Below are 18375 nucleotides of genomic sequence, written 5' to 3' on the forward strand. Positions count from 1 at the left end.
AAAAATCAATGATATGCAAATATGAGAATACCATTTTTCAACTTTCAAATTTTAAAAACTTTTATTTTTAATGATTCTCCCTGCTGTCAGGGAAGTAGTCAAAATAGGTCTTCCATATTACTTATAAGAGTGTAACTAGAAAAGGCACTGAAATAAACAAAACAGCAGAAAACAGCAGTATATATCAAGAGTCTTAAAAACATTTATACTTCATCATCTAAGAGCTAAGAATTTAATAACGAAGATAATTTGAAAAAAAGGCATTTAAGGATGTTCCTCAAAACTTGTTTACAATAGGACATGGTAGACACTAGATAACCACCACTAGAATAGTTAGAAAACTTAGGGGATCTATGAGAAGCGGACATATATGAAGAGGCTTCAGAAACAAAGGAAAATATTCAAGTTCTGGCCAAGCATGTTGGCTCACATCCGTTATCTTAGCACTTTGGGAGGCCAAGGCAGGAGGATTGCTTGAGACCAGGAGTTCAAGACCAGCCTGGGCAACATAGTGAGATCCCACTTCTATTTTTTTAAAAAGAGGAAAGTATAATAAAATAAGCAGAATATAAAATTGTTATTTACAGACTGATCAAAACTGTGTAAATAGTACACAGAAAAAAATGGGAAGAAAAGACACCAGAATGCTTACAAAAGTAACTTTGGGTGATTTGATTACTGGTGATTTTTTCCCCCTTACTTCTACTTTTACGTATTTTCCAAATTTCCTATAATTAACATGTTTCCATTATAATCAGAAAAAGTAGAGATTATTGAGAAAAGGTTTACCAATAAGCAAGATCTACAATGTGTGTTTCTTTGATATTTTACCTCTGCTCTAGTACAGTTGTTCTTACCAGAGCTCCCCAGAACAGATATAAAAGAAAACATTTTTTTCAGTGTAGAGTAAGTAGCATGATCATGCCATAAAACAAAAGGACCTAATTAATTTTTCAACCTGTCTCTGATTTCCCTAGTCCTCAGAGAATATTCCACCAGGCTATGAAGTAGTATCTCTTCTGGAGGCCCTCAATGGGCCCCTCACCCCATCCCCAGCAGTTCCTCCACTTCACGTACTTGGAGATGGCCACCTCTCAGGAATGCTCCCTTCATATGGCAGTGATGGCCACCTGCCCCCCGTCAGGACGATCTCCCCTCTTGACCGCCTGTCTGACTGTGGCAGCCAAGGACTCAAACTCAAGAAGAGTCTCTCCAAGTGAGTAGCCAGTGCTCCATGGTATTGCCCCCGGAATCCTTGATGAGACACTTTAACCCTCTTTGGTGCTGGCTCACATCCTGGGGCCTTAGGGCAGGGTCACCCTCTGGGCTGTTCCAAGAGCTGCTTGTGGGAAGGTTATCCTATCCCTTAAGAGATGAAAATAAGATGGTATGTAGGTACTTAGGAAAATTCTGATTAGACAAATCTCTTACGTATTCTTTTTTTTTCAAGGGTAGGGGATGGGATATAGGAAAGAGGACGTTGGAACACTGTGGATAGGGTCATCCAGGCCCCTGGGAGCATTGCTTAGTCCGAAGACTGAAGGAATCTTGTGATCCATATATCTTAAACATCTAATCCAGCTAGGCACGAATCATGACAAGCTTTCTGTGGCAGAGTAAAGGGGAGGGCACTTTACAGATGAAAATATTGAGATCCTGTAAATGGCAGTGGTTTTTCCCAAGTTTAGATAGCAAGTCATCAAAGGAGCTAAAGATAAAACTTAGTACTCTGATGCCCCAAAGAGGTCTCCATCGCTCCCTGGTTCTCTTTTCTACCTCCCTAGTTCTACTTAAGATTTGGGTTTTGAGCCAGGCAGGTTGGCCCACACTTGTAATCCCAACTACTCAGGAGGCTGTACTCCTCGTCTGTTAAAAACGTCAACAAAAGGATTGCTGAAGCCGGGGAGTCCGAGTCCAGCCTGGGAAACATGATGAGACCCTGTCTCAAAAAATAAGCAAACAAAAAAGATTTGGGTTTTCCTCTCAGCTTCTCCTCGCAGTAAGTACTGTTCCTAAATGGACGTTGGATACAGCTGCTTTTCTTCTGGACTTCTACAGATCCATTTCCCAAAATTCTTCCGTGCTGCCTGAAGAGGAAGATGAGCGTTCCTGCAGTGAGTCGGAGACACAGCTCTCTCAGAGGCCGTCAGCTCAGCATCTCGGAGAGGTAATTGACATTCCTCTCCTTTTCTTGGGTGTTGTACTCCAGGGACTTTCCTCCTACCTGCGTGCCTCATCAGGTCCCTCTGCTCTCGTTCACTCATCAAACACCTTTTCAACACCCTCTGAGGCAGCGGCAAAGCTTTCATTAGATTCATGCGTTCATCAGTGTATGCCGCCTGTATTATTTGCCAGGCACTGTGCTATATGCTGAGGATAGTAGCTGGGGAACTACAAAAGTCCCTGCCCTTGTAGCATTTATATTCTTGCTGGCTGGGTTGGGGGTGGTGGACACAAAAGACAATAAGTAAAAAAATACACGTGTGCCAGATGGTACTGTGGATCAGCATGTCACACAACAGGGAATGGGAGTTACCTTTCTTAAAAAGTGGTCCAGGAGCCAAGACCAAGGGAAGTGGAAGAAGTAGCTATGCAGATATAGGAGGAGAGAGGGCCGTAGGCCTGGGAACAGCAAGTGGAAAACCCTGGGATTAACTGGGGGCTGCTGGGAGGCCTGTGTTGAGGAATAGAAGAAGAAGGCTGGAATTGTCTACCCTGTGTGTCCCACATAGACCTCACTTAACAAAAGTTTATACAGCTCCCCTGTGTAGGGCACTGAGCTAGATAGAGCAGGGCATAGGAAGGTAAAGTGCTCCCTGGCCATGGGTGCTCAGGTCTGGCTGGGACAGGACAGATGCACGGGAATAGCATGTGCCTGGCATGTTGTTGTTGCTCAGTAAGTATTTGTTAAATGACTAAATTTTATAGAAAAGAATTGTGCCCAAAACAGAGTTAATAAATTTCTGTGTCAGAGATGGATAGAGTGGAAGAGATCGGAACATGTGTTATGGAGGAGTAGCATTTTAGCTGAACCTTGAAGTTTTTAGACAAGGAGAAAAAGGTGAGAGAAACATCCATGTGGATAAGATGGTGCATGCAAAGGCACAGAGCAGGAAGTCGAGGCTCAGAGCAGGCCAGGGACATGGTGAGCGCTTCGTTTCCCAAAGGCCCACCCGACTGCGGCATGCACTCTGGACTAGACAGGAGACAGACTCAGCCAGGAAAGGGCACCAGTAGCCGAGGCAAGAAGGACCGCCTGAACTAAGACAAAAGAGGAGTGCCTGGAGGGAAGGGAAGGGATTTTGGAGACACAGTCCGAAGAGCTTTGCATCTGCCTCAGATGGGTCAGGCTGTGCACCCAGATGCCTGGCAGGTGGGGGCATGGGAGGAGCAGCAGGCTGGGAGCAAGGTGGTGTTTGTATCAGAAATCAGCTGAGCAGGAGTTAACTGTGCTCTACGTGAAGATAGCCTGCAGGCAGGGAGGCGTCTGCTGGCTTTGTATGCTTTTGCCTCAGAAGGAAAGCTGATCATAATCCTGGGGAAACCTGGGGTGTCCCCATGTCACAGCTGCTGGGTGACCTGTGTCACCCGAGCTGCGGTCTTTGTATGGCCCCAGCAGATGCTGTGCCTTGGGCAGGAGGTGTTGACTGAAGTGTGCGCCTCCCCTGGGAGGCAGTCATTCCAGGCTTGGGCTGAGAAGTGAGGACAGAAGAGAGAAGCTGCGGCCTCTGCATGCCACTCAGTCCCTCCCAGTGTCGCCTTTCCTCCTCATCTCTACCCAGACCTCCGCCCTGACCCCTTCCTCCAGCACAGGTGACTGGCGCTTGCTCCATGTCCTGTTGTGTCCCCCACACCCCCCAGGAATGTGGTGTGACTCCAGAAAGTGAGAATCTCACCTTGTCATCATCTGGAGCTATTGACCAGTCGTCTTGCACAGGGACGCCTCTGTCGTCCACTATTTCCTCCCCAGAAGGTACATGAGGAGCGGGGAGCGGCTGCATGTCCTTGCCCCTTACCCAGCCACAGCGTCCTGGTGTTTCTCCGGGAAGGGACATGGGAGTGGCAAGCTAATACCTGGGCGGCATGACAGGTAGGCCCTGGCTTGAGAGGAAAGAGGACTTGCTTTCCTACCATGGGTTAGCGGGCTTGCCTGTAGCTAGGGAGTGTCGGTTCTCTCAGCCCCAGTCCTGCTGTCATGAGGTTTCCTTTAGCATTATGACAGGGAAAAGCAAATGTCTTGTCTCCGAGGCTGAGTTCTGAGCTCTAAAATATAAAGGAGCAGAATTTTGGAAAACCTTAAACCTAAAACCACTTTTAGGGGAGGCCACTTCACTCCTTTCTGCCTGACTGTAGGGAGAGGGCTCTGCTCCCCAGAAAGCTTGCAGAATCCCTGCCTGACCTCTAGGCTCCTTCCTCCATCCCCTGTCTCCAAAGGCCCTGCCAGCACCAGCAGCAGTCTGGCCCAGTCTGTCATGTCCATGGCATCCTCCCAGATCAGCACCGACACCGTCTCCTCCATGTCTGGCTCCTACATCGCCCCTGGCACTGAAGAGGAGGGAGAGGCTCTCCCTTCCCCCCGGGCTGCCAGCAGGGCCCCCTCAGAAGAAGGAGAGGTAAGGGAAAGGACGGGAACCGCCCTGGCTTCTCTGTACTTTGCACACATGTCCAAAGTAGCATAACCAAAGATCTGCCATGCATGGCGGCAAAGCCCCCCAAAGTGCCAGGAGTGCCACAGAAAACAGGGCATTCCCTTAGCTCTGACCTTCCTATTTGACACCAATTTTCTACTGAACAAGTTTTGGGTTTGCTGTCAGGAGCTTGATGGGAGACCTGCAAAAACTGTGCTCTTCTGCAGGGGCTGCCAGCGGAGTCTCCAGACAGCAGCTTTGCTGGCCTCCCGGCTGGAGAGCAGGATGCAGAGGTAACCCCAGCAGCACGAAGTGTGCCCCTTCCCATAGCCAGAGGAGTGCTGGCCTTGGCTGGGGATGCCAATAAGGACCAGGGCCGGGAGGCTGTGCTGACAAAGCCTTCCTGGGGACATGCCTATATCAGTCACAAGTGGAATGTGGGTAGAGATGAGAGCAGCCACACCAGGGTCTGTGGACTGTCCAGTGAGTGGGGCCACTGGTTCTTAGGGTCACTGGTGTGGAGTGAGTTCAAGAAAGAACTTTTCTTGCCAGCCCCTGGCCTTCATTCCACTAGTATCTACATGGGGGACGGTGTCCCAGGTGCTCACTGGCACTGGGGCACATACAGACCTATACGGAACTGTGTGGTGAGGTTTCTGCCTACCCCAGCCCACTGGACCTATCTAGGAGCCCTGTCCAGCAGGCAGACAGGACCACGGTTCAGTGTGAGACGTGCCCTGACCGTGGTGTGCTGTGGAATGCCGGCTCACAGTGAGAGATCTAGAACTCTTCTTGAGCCAAATACTCTCAATGGAGTATCTGGATAGGGTGTGGGATCTTAAGAGATTTCTTAAAGTTTTATAATCTCACAATTTGCTCTTTCATTTAGTAACTTTTACTTCCACCTTAGAGAAACAGTATCAGCTAAGCTATTAACAAGGGTGTTCCTGACAGACCATTCTGAGCCTATATGGGTAATGTGGCTCAGATCTAATCCCTATAGGCAGATGGTGCCTCACCAAGCAAGATCTGCCTCTAGTCAGCCTCTCAGGCATATTAAACACGGATGAAAATATATGCTAGTAACGTAGGCCTTGGAGTTAGATACCATTAAGATGATTAGTTCTGTTGTCAGCCAATCAGTCGACTCATTTTCCTGCTTTATAGACTCACAAGGCCTTCCTTCTATCCTAGGGAAATGATGTTATAGAGGAAGAGGATGGATCACCCACGCAGGAAGATGGTAAAAGATCTGGTCCTTTATTTCCTTTTATTATGTTTCCTTCCTGGGTATTCTTTAAGGGATAAAGAAAAGGATACCAGTATGACTTGGTGGCACTGTTCAGTTGTATGGCTGTTAGAGGAAAGGCTGTCTTCTTAATGGTGTATCAAAGCAAGCAGGGCACTGATGACCTCTATGACCTCCTCAGCTCTTTCTGGGCCTCAAAGCCAAGGATGTCAGGTGCGGGTGCTGCAGGAGATACATGCAGGTGTATATTTACCTCAAGTAGATTGAGAGGCGCTCTGAGCAGTTCCCATCGCCAGCCTGTCTGCTGCAGGTTTTCAGTGGAGCCCCACAGAGCTGCTCTGGCAGTCTCAGTGTTGAACAGCAGTAGCCATTTCTTCTACTGAGAGGAAGGGGAGGACTATTTGGCAGCTGGTCAGGTCTTGCTTTAGTTAGGAAAATGGCGGACGTTATTGTAAAAGAGGAATCCCAGGAGCCAGCAGGCACATTAAAGGCGTGGTCAAGGAAACAGGTCCAAGTCTCTTCAGCAGCTCAGCTTAGGCAAGCATTTTAAAGGCTGTTGTAATGATTTTCCTGCACCATAATTCAGGCTTCAGTTACATCTTCAGTTGGAAGAATATTGTTTCTAGTAAGGCTAGAAGAGAAGGAAAGGCCCACAGAGCCAGCACATAGGAGGAAGAAGGGAGGTGGGAAAGTCTCCCCTGAGCAGGGAACACCACGTGTTCCAGGAGCCAGACTCTTCCCCCTGCTGCTCTGAAGCACGTCCCGCAGGGGCACCTCCAGAGCACACGTGTGCCCCGGCCTGGATGCAGACGCACCAGCAGATGTCATCCTATTGCTTCTGCTTCAGCGCTGGCCATCGCTTGGGGAGTGTTGAAGGTGTGCATGTGGACCTGACAGCTCCGCCTGGCCAAGGAGCCTGAAGGAGAAGGTGGCCGCCAAGGCAGCCTCCGTCAGCTCTTGCACTCCAGCCCGAGGGGATTTGGAGTGTCACTAACTCAGCTGACACTCCAAAGGGTAAAAGAGTTACCCCTTGTGATGGTTTCTCTTATAGAATATCTGCTTCTCAGAAGTGCAGTATGGCCAGGTTGTTTCACCTGACATTCCCTAGCCCATGGAATGGATTTGTTTTCTTCTCTCTGTTTCACAGAGAAAAAAAAGAGGGGAACTTGATTTAAAAAAAAAAAACAAAAAAACACCTTTTAAAACCTTTCCCTTCCCTTCTTACATGTCTGTAGATTTCTGGTTAGTCACTTAAAACACACTGAAAATAACAACTCAGGTCTCATACAAAAGGAAATCATAATTTTGTGAATGTAGTCATTCTGATTTGATCTGCAAAATTATGGACGCGAAGACCTTTAGTTGTTGTTTCATGTACTTATTTTGCAGAGCTCTGTGGTCATAAACACACCCAGCTCGCATCCGAGGCAGACACAGGCATGAGCAGGATGACCTCCCCACTGGCTCTCCCTAGCTTCTGCCGGGCGGTCGCAGCCTCACCGTCCTGGCCTCTGCCCAGCTCTGCTCGCTCCAGTGTTTTCTGTCGAGCCTGTGTCCCACAGCCCTCCTCAGCAATCTGACTCGTTAGGGAACAGCAGGCGGAACAGGCTCTAGGGAAGCAGCAGGATAGCGCGAGAACACAGACATGCCCATGCAGCATGACTCCTTTCCTGTCCACTCTTTACCCACTTAATTATTGTCTTTTTTTAACATATGATTTGATTTGTTTTTTGTCTCCATCCTTAAGATTTTTATTTTAAGGACAGCAAAGCAGAGAAAAACACAGCCAGCCCCTCTCTAACTGCATTAACTCCGTTACAGGCCAGAGGACATGCGCATTTCTAGGTATGGAGTGTGACAATAACAATGACTTTGACATCTCAAGCGTGAAAGCACTGGACAATAAGCTGTGCTCTGAGGTCTGCTTACCTGGTGAGTGGCAGTCTGCTGAACATGAACTTGGTGGGAGACAATCCCTGTGCTCTTACCCCTGCTTTCACCCTGGTACACCCATCTCCTGCCCTGCAGCTCCTGGCAAGAAGGCCTGGGGTGTGCTAGTGCTGGCGAACAGTTGCTGAAAGGAAGTAAGAAGGCCTGGGAGAGTCCCTGAGCTTTTTGCAGTGAGTCACCCTTGCTCTGAGTGAGAATATTAGGATAGGAAGAAAGAAGCAAAATATATGATTTGGCCTAAACACTCTCCACTCCATCTCATGGCCTTGCAGGTATCATGTCAGGTGGCCTGGTCTTGTTTTCATTGACAGGAAGTTTGAGCAGACAGATACCACCTCTCTGTGAAGGTCTTGGAAGGATTACCTTAGCCCTTTTAAAGTGAAGCCGTAGCTCCTCAGAAGAAATGTGTTTCAGCTAGGATCAGAGAGGAATCTAAAAGCAAGCATTTTAGAGGCTAAGGAATGATTCTAATTGAGCCAGTGAGCTTTGGGTTACCAGTTGCATTGTACATACTGAATTCAGATCCAAAAGAGAGGTCAAGTTAGGGCTTCACTATGCTCCCTGGAGCTGCAACTTCACAGGTGATCAGGTTGTCAGTGTGCCCTTATTCCTCTTCATGATACTAAACCGAATCTAGGTAGTGTCTTACACAGAATCATGTTCATCACACTTTGCACACCGACTGCCTTTTTAGTTAATGTGCCCGTTCAAGGGCTCCAAAAACTGCTTTTCTAAAATCCACATCTTGCCCAAGTGGACTCAGTCAAATGTCCCCTCCGGGTTTCACAACACAGATTGTCCTTCACATTGTGTTGTTTGAACCTCTTAAACATTCCCTGAACGAAGACTCACCTCAGCTTCAGAACAGCCACATCACGGGTCCAGTGCTTTACTCGCTCAGCGACGTGGCTGGAGGCGTTGGAGCCACACAACCTCTGTGGTTGCCACTCTCCATCAGCCTGTGCAAGGCACAGTCCCAGCACTCTCTGGCCTCACACAAGCTTGTGGCAGGGGAAGCTGGAATTCTCTAGAGACACTTTCTCCAGCCTTTCAAAGGACTTTCTTGAGTCATTTTCTGTTTAGTTTGTCCTAAAGACACTGCCCAGGCCTCTTCATATTCAGTGAGACCAAAAGAGGCAGTATTGGTTCCCCTGCTTTTCCTGCACAGGCCCAGGGAAGACCCCCTTCCTGCCTGAGCATAGAGGAGGGAGCGTTGACCATGGGGCCAGCCTCCTGCCAGTTTGGCCTGGACTGGAGCTGCTGGGGCCCAGGGGCTGCATCACTCCCTGCCTTCCCGCTCCTGGCCTGGCTTCCATCTGTCCATTTGTGTTTCACATCATGTTGCTAAATGTAAATTTGTCTGTTTGGTTTGTTTATTTTCTAAACTCATGCACGTTCTCTAGACTTGGTATGAAAGTTCATGTTCACTCCGTGCCAGCACTGTCCTCCCTGCCAATGCTTCACCCCCTCCAAGCTTGCTGGCCACGCACACACCTGGGAGGCGCTCGCCTGGGGCTGTAAGCAAGGCTCCCATTCCTAATTGGCGAGGGCCTATATTCAGTTTACTAAGATCTTCCAAGAAAAAATATTTGTGAGACTGTATTAATTTCTGTTCTCTGAAAATGGAAATGCTTCTGTGGCCAGGACTATGGAAAGGATTTGGTTTTGATTGGCATCCTCCGTCCATAGTTGGGTGAAGATGACATCTCTGCCTTAGCTCTGCCCTGTGTCTGAGGCAGCTGTACCCTGGTCATCCCCTTACTGGGCTTTAGGAGGGAAATTTAGCTTCCTGCCTCCCTCAAGGGGCTCCCTTACCCACCCCTGTTTTTTTGGCAGAGGGAGCTGCTGGGAGTTGTTTTAGCCAACAGTGCTGGTGGAAACTCAGTGTATTCCTCTGCTCCCTCCTCTTCCTGACTCCCCTCGGCTAATCCACTTACAGGATTGCGGGAGGAGAGCAAGGACTGGGAGGAAGAGAGCAGCCCTGGGGTTCCTTAGGGTGACTTGTGGAGGCAGCTGTTTAGAGATTATGGTGGGTTCAGTTTGGGCCAAACATGAAATCAAATGCCTGTGATGGCTCTCGGAAGAGGGCCTTGGGTACAGCACCGTAAGTGTCCCATTACATCCTCACCAGGGACCTCAAGATGAGGGCCTGTATTCAATATACTAAGATTTTCTAAGAAAGAAAAAAAATGTGTGAGACTATTAATTTCTGTTCAACAAAAGTGGGAATGCTTCTGTGGCAAAGACTATGAAAAGGATTTGGTTTTGTTTTTTTGTTTTGTTTTTTTTGAGATGGAGTCTCACTCCGTCACCCAGGTGGAGTACAGTGGCATAATCTCAGCTCACTGCCACCTCCGCCTCCCGAGTTCAAGCGATTATCCTGCCTCTGCCTCCTGAGTAGCTGGGATTACAGGTGTGTGCCACCATGCCCATCTAATTTTTGTATTTTTAATAGAGACGGGGTTTCACCATGTTGGTCAAGGTAGTCTCAAATTCCTGACCTCATGATCTGCCCGCCTTGGCCTGCTAAAGTGCTGGGATTACAAGCATGAGCCATCATGCCTGGCCAGGATTTGTTTTTAATTGGCATCCTCAGTCAGTAGTTGGGTGATGGTGATATCTCAAAACCTCTGCTTCCCCTTTTACTTGAGAGGGAAAAGCACATCTCTAGGCAAAATGTGTCTCTGGTTCCACTGGTAGCATCACCGGTAGCAAAAGTGCTGGAGAACTCTCTGGAAGTATCTGGTAGGTTACAGACAGGAATGACTCCTTTGGTAGGTCCCATGGAATAAATAGACCTCTTCACACTCAGTAAGTTCAGCTTTCTATCCCGGGGCCGAGATAGCACTGGCTGTCGTGGCGCCTCACTGCTCCTGCAGCCAGCTCTCTCCCCATCAGGACAGCTGCACGTGTGCCTGGACTCTGCTTGAGTGTGTTTCCCTCTTCAAGCAGGTACCACTCCCTTCATGGAGGGCCAGTGGGAAATGGAGCCCAGGGTGGCTCCCAGGCTCTCCCCGTGCCCTGCACCATGCTCACAGCCTCTGCCAGGAGACCCAGCCAGTGGCAAGGACTGAGAACCTTGCTGGTTCCCATCCTCACCACTCTGGTGAGGGGCTTAGAGGCACCTTTGTTATTCCAGCCCCTCTCCCCCTAAGAAGCTTCTGGGTCTTCCTGGGCCCCAAGACCAAGGGCGGATTTTTGGTTTTTCACTGGGGAGTGGTATGTTCTGAGATTGCTTCTGAAAGGAGTAAAGGGGAAGATCTCAGTTGACGGGTGTGACAGGTGGTACTAAGACTAGAACTGCAAGACCACGCTAAGTAGATGTGGCTCCAAGGAGTTTGGTGGACTGTTACACAGGTGGCAGGATAGTCATCGAGGCAAGTGATAGCTCTGTGAAGGCTCTGGGGTAGTCAGTGATGGAAAAAAGACAAAGACAGGCCAGGCGCAGTGGCTCACACCTGTAATCCCAGCACTTGGGGAGGCCGAGGTGGGTGATCACTTGAGCCCAGGAGCTGAAGACCAGCCTGGGCAACACAGTAAAACCCTGTCTCTATAGAAAACACAAAAATTAGCCAGGCTTGGTGACGTATACCTGTAGTCTCAGCTACTCAAGAGGCTGAGGTGGGAGAATCGATTGAGCCTGGGAAGCAGAGGTTGTGGTGAGTCAAGATCACACCACTGCACTCCAGCCTGGGAGTCAGAGTGAGACTGTCTTCAAAAAAAAAAAAAAAAAAGGCAAAGATAATTTTGGTCTTTTTAGTGGAGATACAAGTATAATTTTTAAATTATTGCATTGCGGGGAATGAGCATATCCAGTGAAATCTAAAAAGGCTTATGGAGACCAAATTAAATTCTCTCTTCTTTTTGAGAAGCCTTAGAACCCAGCACTAAAATGCTACTAGGAAAGTTTGCACTTTGTGGGCACTAAGGAAAAATTCAAACCAAGTTTCTCCTTCCCCTGGAGAGAAACTCGACAAAGACCATTGAGCTATTACAGTCCTTACATTTAATTAGTGGCTTGGTAAAGGCAGGAAAGGGGCTTGTGAGATTTTCCTAAATGTGCTCCCAAAATCTACCTCTAGAGGTCTCTTCATACTCCCGTTTCTGACTCCCCAAAATGAGAAGTGAATGGAAAGCACCTTTATCCATTTCCCTCTAAGGTTTAAATCTCCACTCTCCATTTTCTGGCTGGAGGGGCCTGGATTCAGCCAGACAAAATGGCGGCACCTGCTCTGGAAGGCCCCTCAGCACCCAGACTGGCTTTCCACAGCCAGGCTCGTCGTGGGAAGGAGGCTGAGAAGAGAGCAGCAGCAGGGCTTTGCTGTGGGCCCCTCAGGGTCCTGGCCAGTGGGAAGGCACCCTCCTCTTGCTGCTGAATCTCCCTCACCACAGAGCATACCAAGAGGCTGGGAGAGACTTCAGATCTGATTCTTGAGTCTTCCACAAGTAACCGATGCTCTGCCCTGGCTTATGCTTCTAGATTAGAAGGGTGGCGTTTGTTGCAAGGACTCCTGTGAATTCAGAGTCAGGGCGGCTCTCTGGGCAGCCCCTGAGGCCCAGCGTTTTGTGGCTTGCTGGTGGTGGTGGCGGTGGCCGTGGTGGCAGTCGCGGTGGCGGTGGCGGTGCTGCTGTTTTTATTTGTGCATGCATGTGTGTCTTCTCTCTTGTTTACCATTTGCTTTTGGTCTTTCCTACTGAACAGCCGCAGCTCCGGAGTCCTGCCCCATAAACATTGAGGAATAGGTATGAGATCTACCAAATTATGTCAATGAACAAACAGCTCATTTTATTTTGGGTTTCTCACTTTAAAGGCAATATTAACAGCCTTATATTCATCCTGCCATATTTAGACACACAGTGCCACCACTAGGGGTGAAAAAACACCTTGACTCATGTCCCAGGCTCCAGTACACACCCCTAGGGAGTCAAGATCCCAAATTCAGTTTGGATGTGAGAAGATCCGAGACTCTCCTGTTCTTACTCTTCCCCTGGGGTCCAGCACCAGAGACTGTTGTTAGAGCCCGAGGGTGATTAGCATGCCAAGGCACTGACGGGAAGTTAGCCATTTATACCTGCTGACTCCATGTGGGTTAAAGGCTTCATGTCCTGGGCTGGCCTGAGGCTGACTCAGGACACTTGGGAGTGGCCTCTCTCAACCTCACGGCCACACTCTACGGTGGGTCGGCCTTGTCCACTGACCACGTCCTCCTATGGGTCGGGTGTCCTGCTGGGCTCTGGACCACAGCAGTGGAAAAGTCACGGCCCCTGCCCATGGAGGAGCTCCAGGACTCAGCGGTTTCCGCCATGTGAGGCGTGCGTGGAGCCGTAGTTCAGGCTGCAGGGAGCACTTAGGAGCACACTGGCCTCACCTGGCCAGAGGTGCCTCGTGAGGTGAGGGAACTGGGAGACATGGCTTGGGAGGCCCACAGGGTCCGGAGGACGACATGTCTTCCCTACCCCAGGATGCCAGGGGGCCCTGATAGCAGAGGCGGCCAAGGCCCAAGGCAGGAGCGTTCTAGCCTCCCTGGAGAGAGGGCACTGCAGGGAGCCAGCTCATCTGTGGACAGGAGATGAAGAGGACACCCAGGGGAAAGGTGAGGTGTCCTGCAGGAGCGTGAGCACAGGCTGTTTTAGGAGTCAGATTCTCTCACCAGCACTTGCGTCCTCTAGTCCTCACAGCAAGCCTGTGAGGTCAGTACTCATCTCCCATCTGATGGGTGAGAAAACCAAGGCCCACAGTAAATTGATGTGCCCAAGATCACACCGTTGTAAACTGGAAGTGGAGCCCAGTTAGTGTGACTACAGATGGCGTCACAACACGGCTAGAAGTGAGCCCATAGGAGCTCGTGGAGGATTGGATGCGGAGCACAAAGGAAAGAGAAGCACCAAGAATGGGTTTCCAGACGGGCACTGGCACTCCTCACATGGGGGCAGTGGCAGATTTAGGGGAGAGGATGCGTTCAGTGGTGGTACCTGTGGGACCCCAAGGCTCTCAGGCTGGTGTCTGCTGGGCTGATGGCACCAGCTAGTAGCAAACCTCAACAGATGCGCAGGTGCAGGAGGAGAGGAAAATGGCAGGTGACGGGGGCTGGTGCCTCACACTGACCTGCCTCCATGCGGCCTTCTATCCCAGGAACCCTGCTGGGTGGCCAGTCCTTTCCTGCTCCACCTTGGCCCCCGCAGAAAACATTAACACTTTGGGCCAGAATGAACATAGTCTTCTCACTTCCCCCCACCTCTTCCTGCCCCAATGAAAATAGCTCAACGAGGCCCAATTTCCTTTTCCTGTCTATCGTAACATATAGGCAAACTTTCAAACCAAGAACTTAAAATACTAAAGTGGATCCTAGGGTAAGTTCACACAACAAGGAGCATCCTCCCTGTCCGGGAGCCACAGTGGCAGTGACTGTACCTAGCCCAGCGGGCAGGAGCAGCCCCTGCACCTGTCTGCACCTGTTTCTCTCTGTTCTCAAGCACGTCTGCTGTGGCTCGCGCCCTCACAGGGGTCTCAAGTGACACTCGTCCTGCTCCTTCTGTGCTGACTCCTGGGCTGCCCTGCTGGAGACACCATCTGGACCTGGCCAAAGCTTTGGCCCCTGTAATGTTCATTTTCTCTTCCCCAGGTACCTGGCAGGCTGATGACAATGCCGTCAGTCGACGTAATGCCCAGCGCCGGCGCTTGTCATCCAGCAGCCTGGAGGACTCTGAGACGAGGCCTTGCGTGTGGGGCCCTTTGGCTGTCTGAGCCCCAGCCCCTGCACTTGGGCTCCCCTCCTGCCCCTGCATTCCATCCATCCTCACTCGGCTGCTGCCTCCTAGGCATCCTCAGCAAGATGCTGGACTTTTCACCCTCCTGTGACAGCTCATACAACCTGTAACCACAATCCCTCACCTCTAAGAGGAGACTGGAGCCCTCCTTTCTCCCTGTGGCCTAAAGCCACTCAATGAACTGCAGCTCATGAGGACCCTTTGCAGGGACTCTGGAATGTCCCCATGGTATCTTGACGTTCAGATGGAGCTGGGGTCCATGGGCTAGTTGTTTCTTATGCATCTTTTTTCTCCTTAGTGGGTAGAACAAGAAGGCTTAGAGTTTTGGCAGCTTTGTTATAAACATCCCTCTGGCATTTCCTGGTCTCTGGCACACCATAAGCAATTGAAAACCTGAAGTTTGGGGTGGGGCTGGAGGATGGCTCCTGTGGAAAGGAGAGCCATACTGCACGCATGTGGCCTTCCCCTCCGCAGGCACTAGGAGTGACTTTCTCGAGGACAAGAAATGGTAGCAGCCAAAAGGTTGGTTGAAAGAAACAATCCTTCCTTCTGGGAGCAGAGCCAGTCTCCTGGGCTTGCTTACGAAGAAGCCCTTGAATCTGAGAATCCCCCAGTTAAGATGATTTCCCTTAAGGAGCATTTCTCCTGATCAGGTGCATTCAGGGAGGCCTAGGGCTCCATCCTAAGGTGACATTTCAAGAAACATGTGTTGACCTCTCTATGTGCCAAGTACTGGATGAGGAGTGCTCACATATTATATCGTAATTCATCCTCCCTCACCCGGGAGGTGGCATTCTTGTCCTTGTTGCCCCCATCTCTATCCCCTTCTGTTAATGGTGGAAGAGAAATGTGGACCAGTGATTCTCAGTTTGGTGCCCAGGTCCACACAGGAGGTGGTGAGAGGCTTGAGCGAAGTTAGGCAGCAGCATGCAGCCAGCAGCAGTGAGCCAGGAGCAGAGGCTGGAGTCAGGGCTCAGGGCCTTCACCTCAGGCCCCGTCCGTCCTCCACGTGCTCCTCCCTTGCCTTCCAGAGCTGCTGAGCCTAATTAGTAAAGCGGGAGATGGGGCCAGTCACATGCTGATTGGCAGTTCAGAGATCGTGTTCTGTTCATGTGCCCTCCCCGCCCCAGCCCAGTGCAAGGGCACAAATAGAGGAGCCAGAACAGCACGTCTGGACAACGAGGTGGTGGCTGCCCCCTTCCTCAGCACTTGTGTCTCGGTGAATTCCATGTGGCTCTTACATGTGTTGTCTACTGGCCTTTGGAAAGGTGGTTCTTTAGTAGGGCATGAGAGTATTTGGAAAGCAAAGCTAGAAACAACTATTATTTGTGAGGTTGAGATGTGGGAGAGCCTTATAGGCTATGCCCATTGTGGTGGACTTGTCTTAGGGTTTGGAATTGTTACCCTAAAAAAGCTTTTCAAGGCTGTTTCCAAGCCCGATAGCATCAAAAAGAGCCTGGTGCCCACGGGTCCTTTGCTCCTGTGTGGCTACAGAGGCCAGGAGTGTGGTGACTGTCACACTGCCTGGTGATTGTGGCTCACATCCTGCCCTGATGAAGGGGAGCCTGTTGTCCACCCTCTCTGAAATGCTGCAGTAGACTCTTGCCATTTCAGGCCCCACCTAATGTCCTTTCCTTCCCTAACGTTCTTCCAGCCCCTTTCATAGTTAAGATGCATAAGCTGAGCAATAACCCCACTTCCTGATTTCCCTGGAACATGAGCCCAGAAGCAGCAGGGATAGTGGTGGCACACAGACCACCTCCTGTCCTGTCCCCTGCAGGTAGTATTCACAGTGTGGTGTTACCTGGGAGGAGGGAGGAAGGAGCTGAGATGAAGGAGATTCAGGTAAACAGTAGCCGCAGTGGCCAGGACCCCCTTCCTGGAGGTGTCCTTCCTCGCAGCAAGTGCTCAGTCCTCTCCTAGGGAGAGGCGCAGAAAGATTCCTCAAGGCCTCAGTTCCACGTCCACAGCATACCTAGGTTAGAAATGTTCTTTACTTGTTTCTCAGTTCCAACTTCTCCTCTTCCTCCCTCCCCCACCTTCTCTTGGCTGTCATTTAGCTGTTTGGCCAGCAGAAATACACCATCCAAGGAGTTAGTCCTGTCAGCCTGATTAGGACAGGTCAGTGGTCAACCCTTTCGCCCCAGTCCTTCATCTGGAGACAGTCACATAGTCATGTCCACAGTTTGCCCAAAGAAAAGAGGTGGGGCCTGGTTTCTCCCACAGGGCACAACCCAACTCTAGAGACCCAGGGCTCCTTCCTGCTGCACTAGGCCTGTGCTCTCCCTATGGCCTTCAGGTGGTGTGATCCCAGCTTCCTTACGGAGCCCTGTTCTGCCCAGTTCCATCCCACCAGGGTTTCCACCCCCACTGAGGCATCTCTTGGACACAGACCCCCACACTCTAATGCGTCTCACCTGGGGAGTCAGGATCCTGCCCACCTGGGGTTGGCACGCTGGTTGCTCACTTTGCTTTGGTCTGCACACCTGGTGTGTGCATGTGTATACTGCTTGTGCCATCTGTGTACCCCTCTCCCTGGGGTACACTTGTGGGCACACTACAGTGGGGATAACAAGAATGCAATATTTATGGATTGCTGCATGATTCTTAAAAATGAATAAAACTGTTTACAAGGGAAGGAGAGCTAGCTAACTGCAAAGTGAGCTTATCTGTGAAAGTTTCTCTTTCTCCAGTACTCTAATATTTTTACTCAAGAGGATCTGGAATTGGAGGAGTGGGAGAGGCAAGGGCTAGGGAAAGGCATGTTGGTGGGGGAGAGATGCACCATTGCCAGGCCTTCTTCATGGCCTGGGCACCAGCCTTCCTGGCTCCAGCTCTCCAGCTCCTGGGCAGAGGCTGGGTAAGCAACCCAGCCCCCACCACTGCCTCTGCAGCCGCCTTAAACCGGAGAACTTCCAACCCTGCAGCTCCTCAATAATTAAAGAGCAGGAAAGCTGGTGACAGGAGGGAGGCCAGGGGAAGGGAGGAAGAAGGGCCACAGTCCCCAGAGTCCCTCTACCCTTAATCCCTTTCACTTAAAGGTTGGCGAAATTAATTGGCCGAAAGGCCCCGCTAGAAGAATTTGACAAGTCCATGACTTCAGAGTTTTACCCACGGGCTCTGCCTCATCAGCTGTCTCCAAAAGAGTGAGTGCACTTCTGCAGAAGCCTCTAAAATGTCAGCTTCCTGGAACCTTGAGGATAGGGGTGAGGAAGGGCCTGCTTACCGGGACACACTGGATTACCCTACCGCCTGGTGTGTCTGCCGCCTCTGTGGATGTAAGCGGCAGGTGGCATCGGAGAGTCAGACCTGCCTGGGGCACCGGAGAGAGATACTAAGTGTCGCAGGAGAGGGAAAGGCCGCAGAAATATGAGAAAGTGCCACTCGCAGCGGAGAGGAAAGAAAACCTCAAGGATACGATTCCCGAGCTTAAGCCCGCTCCCGGCCTTAGCCCCCCAACCCGAGGCTCTGTCCCAGGAGCAGGCGATGCCTCAGAGCGACCCGGACTGGAAGGGGGTGGGGACGGGAGTCGTGGTTCCCCAGGACGAACGGATCCATAGCGGTTCCAGGGGCCGCGGGCCGCGCGCTTCTCCGACCCCAGCGCGGGGCCCTCGGGCGGGAAAGAGCCGAGCCGGGACGCGGCGGCGGGTAGGGGGTTGGGTGGCGCGGGAGAGGGCGGCAGGAGGAGAGAGTTAGAAGAGAGTTGCCGCCAGAGAGAGTGGCAAGTGCCCGCGGTCTCCTTGGAGACGTGCTGGCCAATGGCAGCGGCGGAAGCTGTTT

General features: G+C 50.7%; 1 protein-coding gene across 8 annotated transcripts in view; it reads left to right on the top strand.

Moving 5' to 3' along the window:
- The window catches only part of RNF157 (ring finger protein 157), an 89228-nt gene extending 71995 nt beyond the window's left edge, over positions 1 to 17233 (top strand). For 5 of the 8 annotated variants that reach the window (XM_064369535.1, XM_064369540.1, XM_064369542.1 and 2 more), the window contains 8 exons: positions 978 to 1216; positions 2059 to 2167; positions 3814 to 3973; positions 4435 to 4613; positions 4856 to 4921; positions 5823 to 5871; positions 7699 to 7809; positions 14451 to 17233. In XM_064369535.1, the coding sequence (XP_064225605.1) occupies positions 978 to 1216; positions 2059 to 2167; positions 3814 to 3973; positions 4435 to 4613; positions 4856 to 4921; positions 5823 to 5871; positions 7699 to 7809; positions 14451 to 14572 (1035 nt within the window). In that variant the 3' untranslated portion in view covers positions 14573 to 17233. Of the gene's footprint in view, positions 1 to 977; positions 1217 to 2058; positions 2168 to 3813; positions 3974 to 4434; positions 4614 to 4855; positions 4922 to 5822; positions 5872 to 7698; positions 7810 to 12529; positions 12571 to 14450 lie in introns of all 8 variants that reach the window. The other 3 variants (XM_064369537.1, XM_064369536.1, XM_064369538.1) reach the window with 3 other exon arrangements.
- Positions 17234 to 18375: the final 1142 nt, after the last annotated feature.

The sequence above is a fragment of the Aotus nancymaae genome, unplaced genomic scaffold, assembly GCF_030222135.1.
Source record: "Aotus nancymaae isolate 86718 unplaced genomic scaffold, 86718_ANA_hifiasm-v0.15.2.pri h1tg000089l, whole genome shotgun sequence".
NCBI classification, from domain to species: Eukaryota; Metazoa; Chordata; class Mammalia; order Primates; family Aotidae; genus Aotus; species Aotus nancymaae.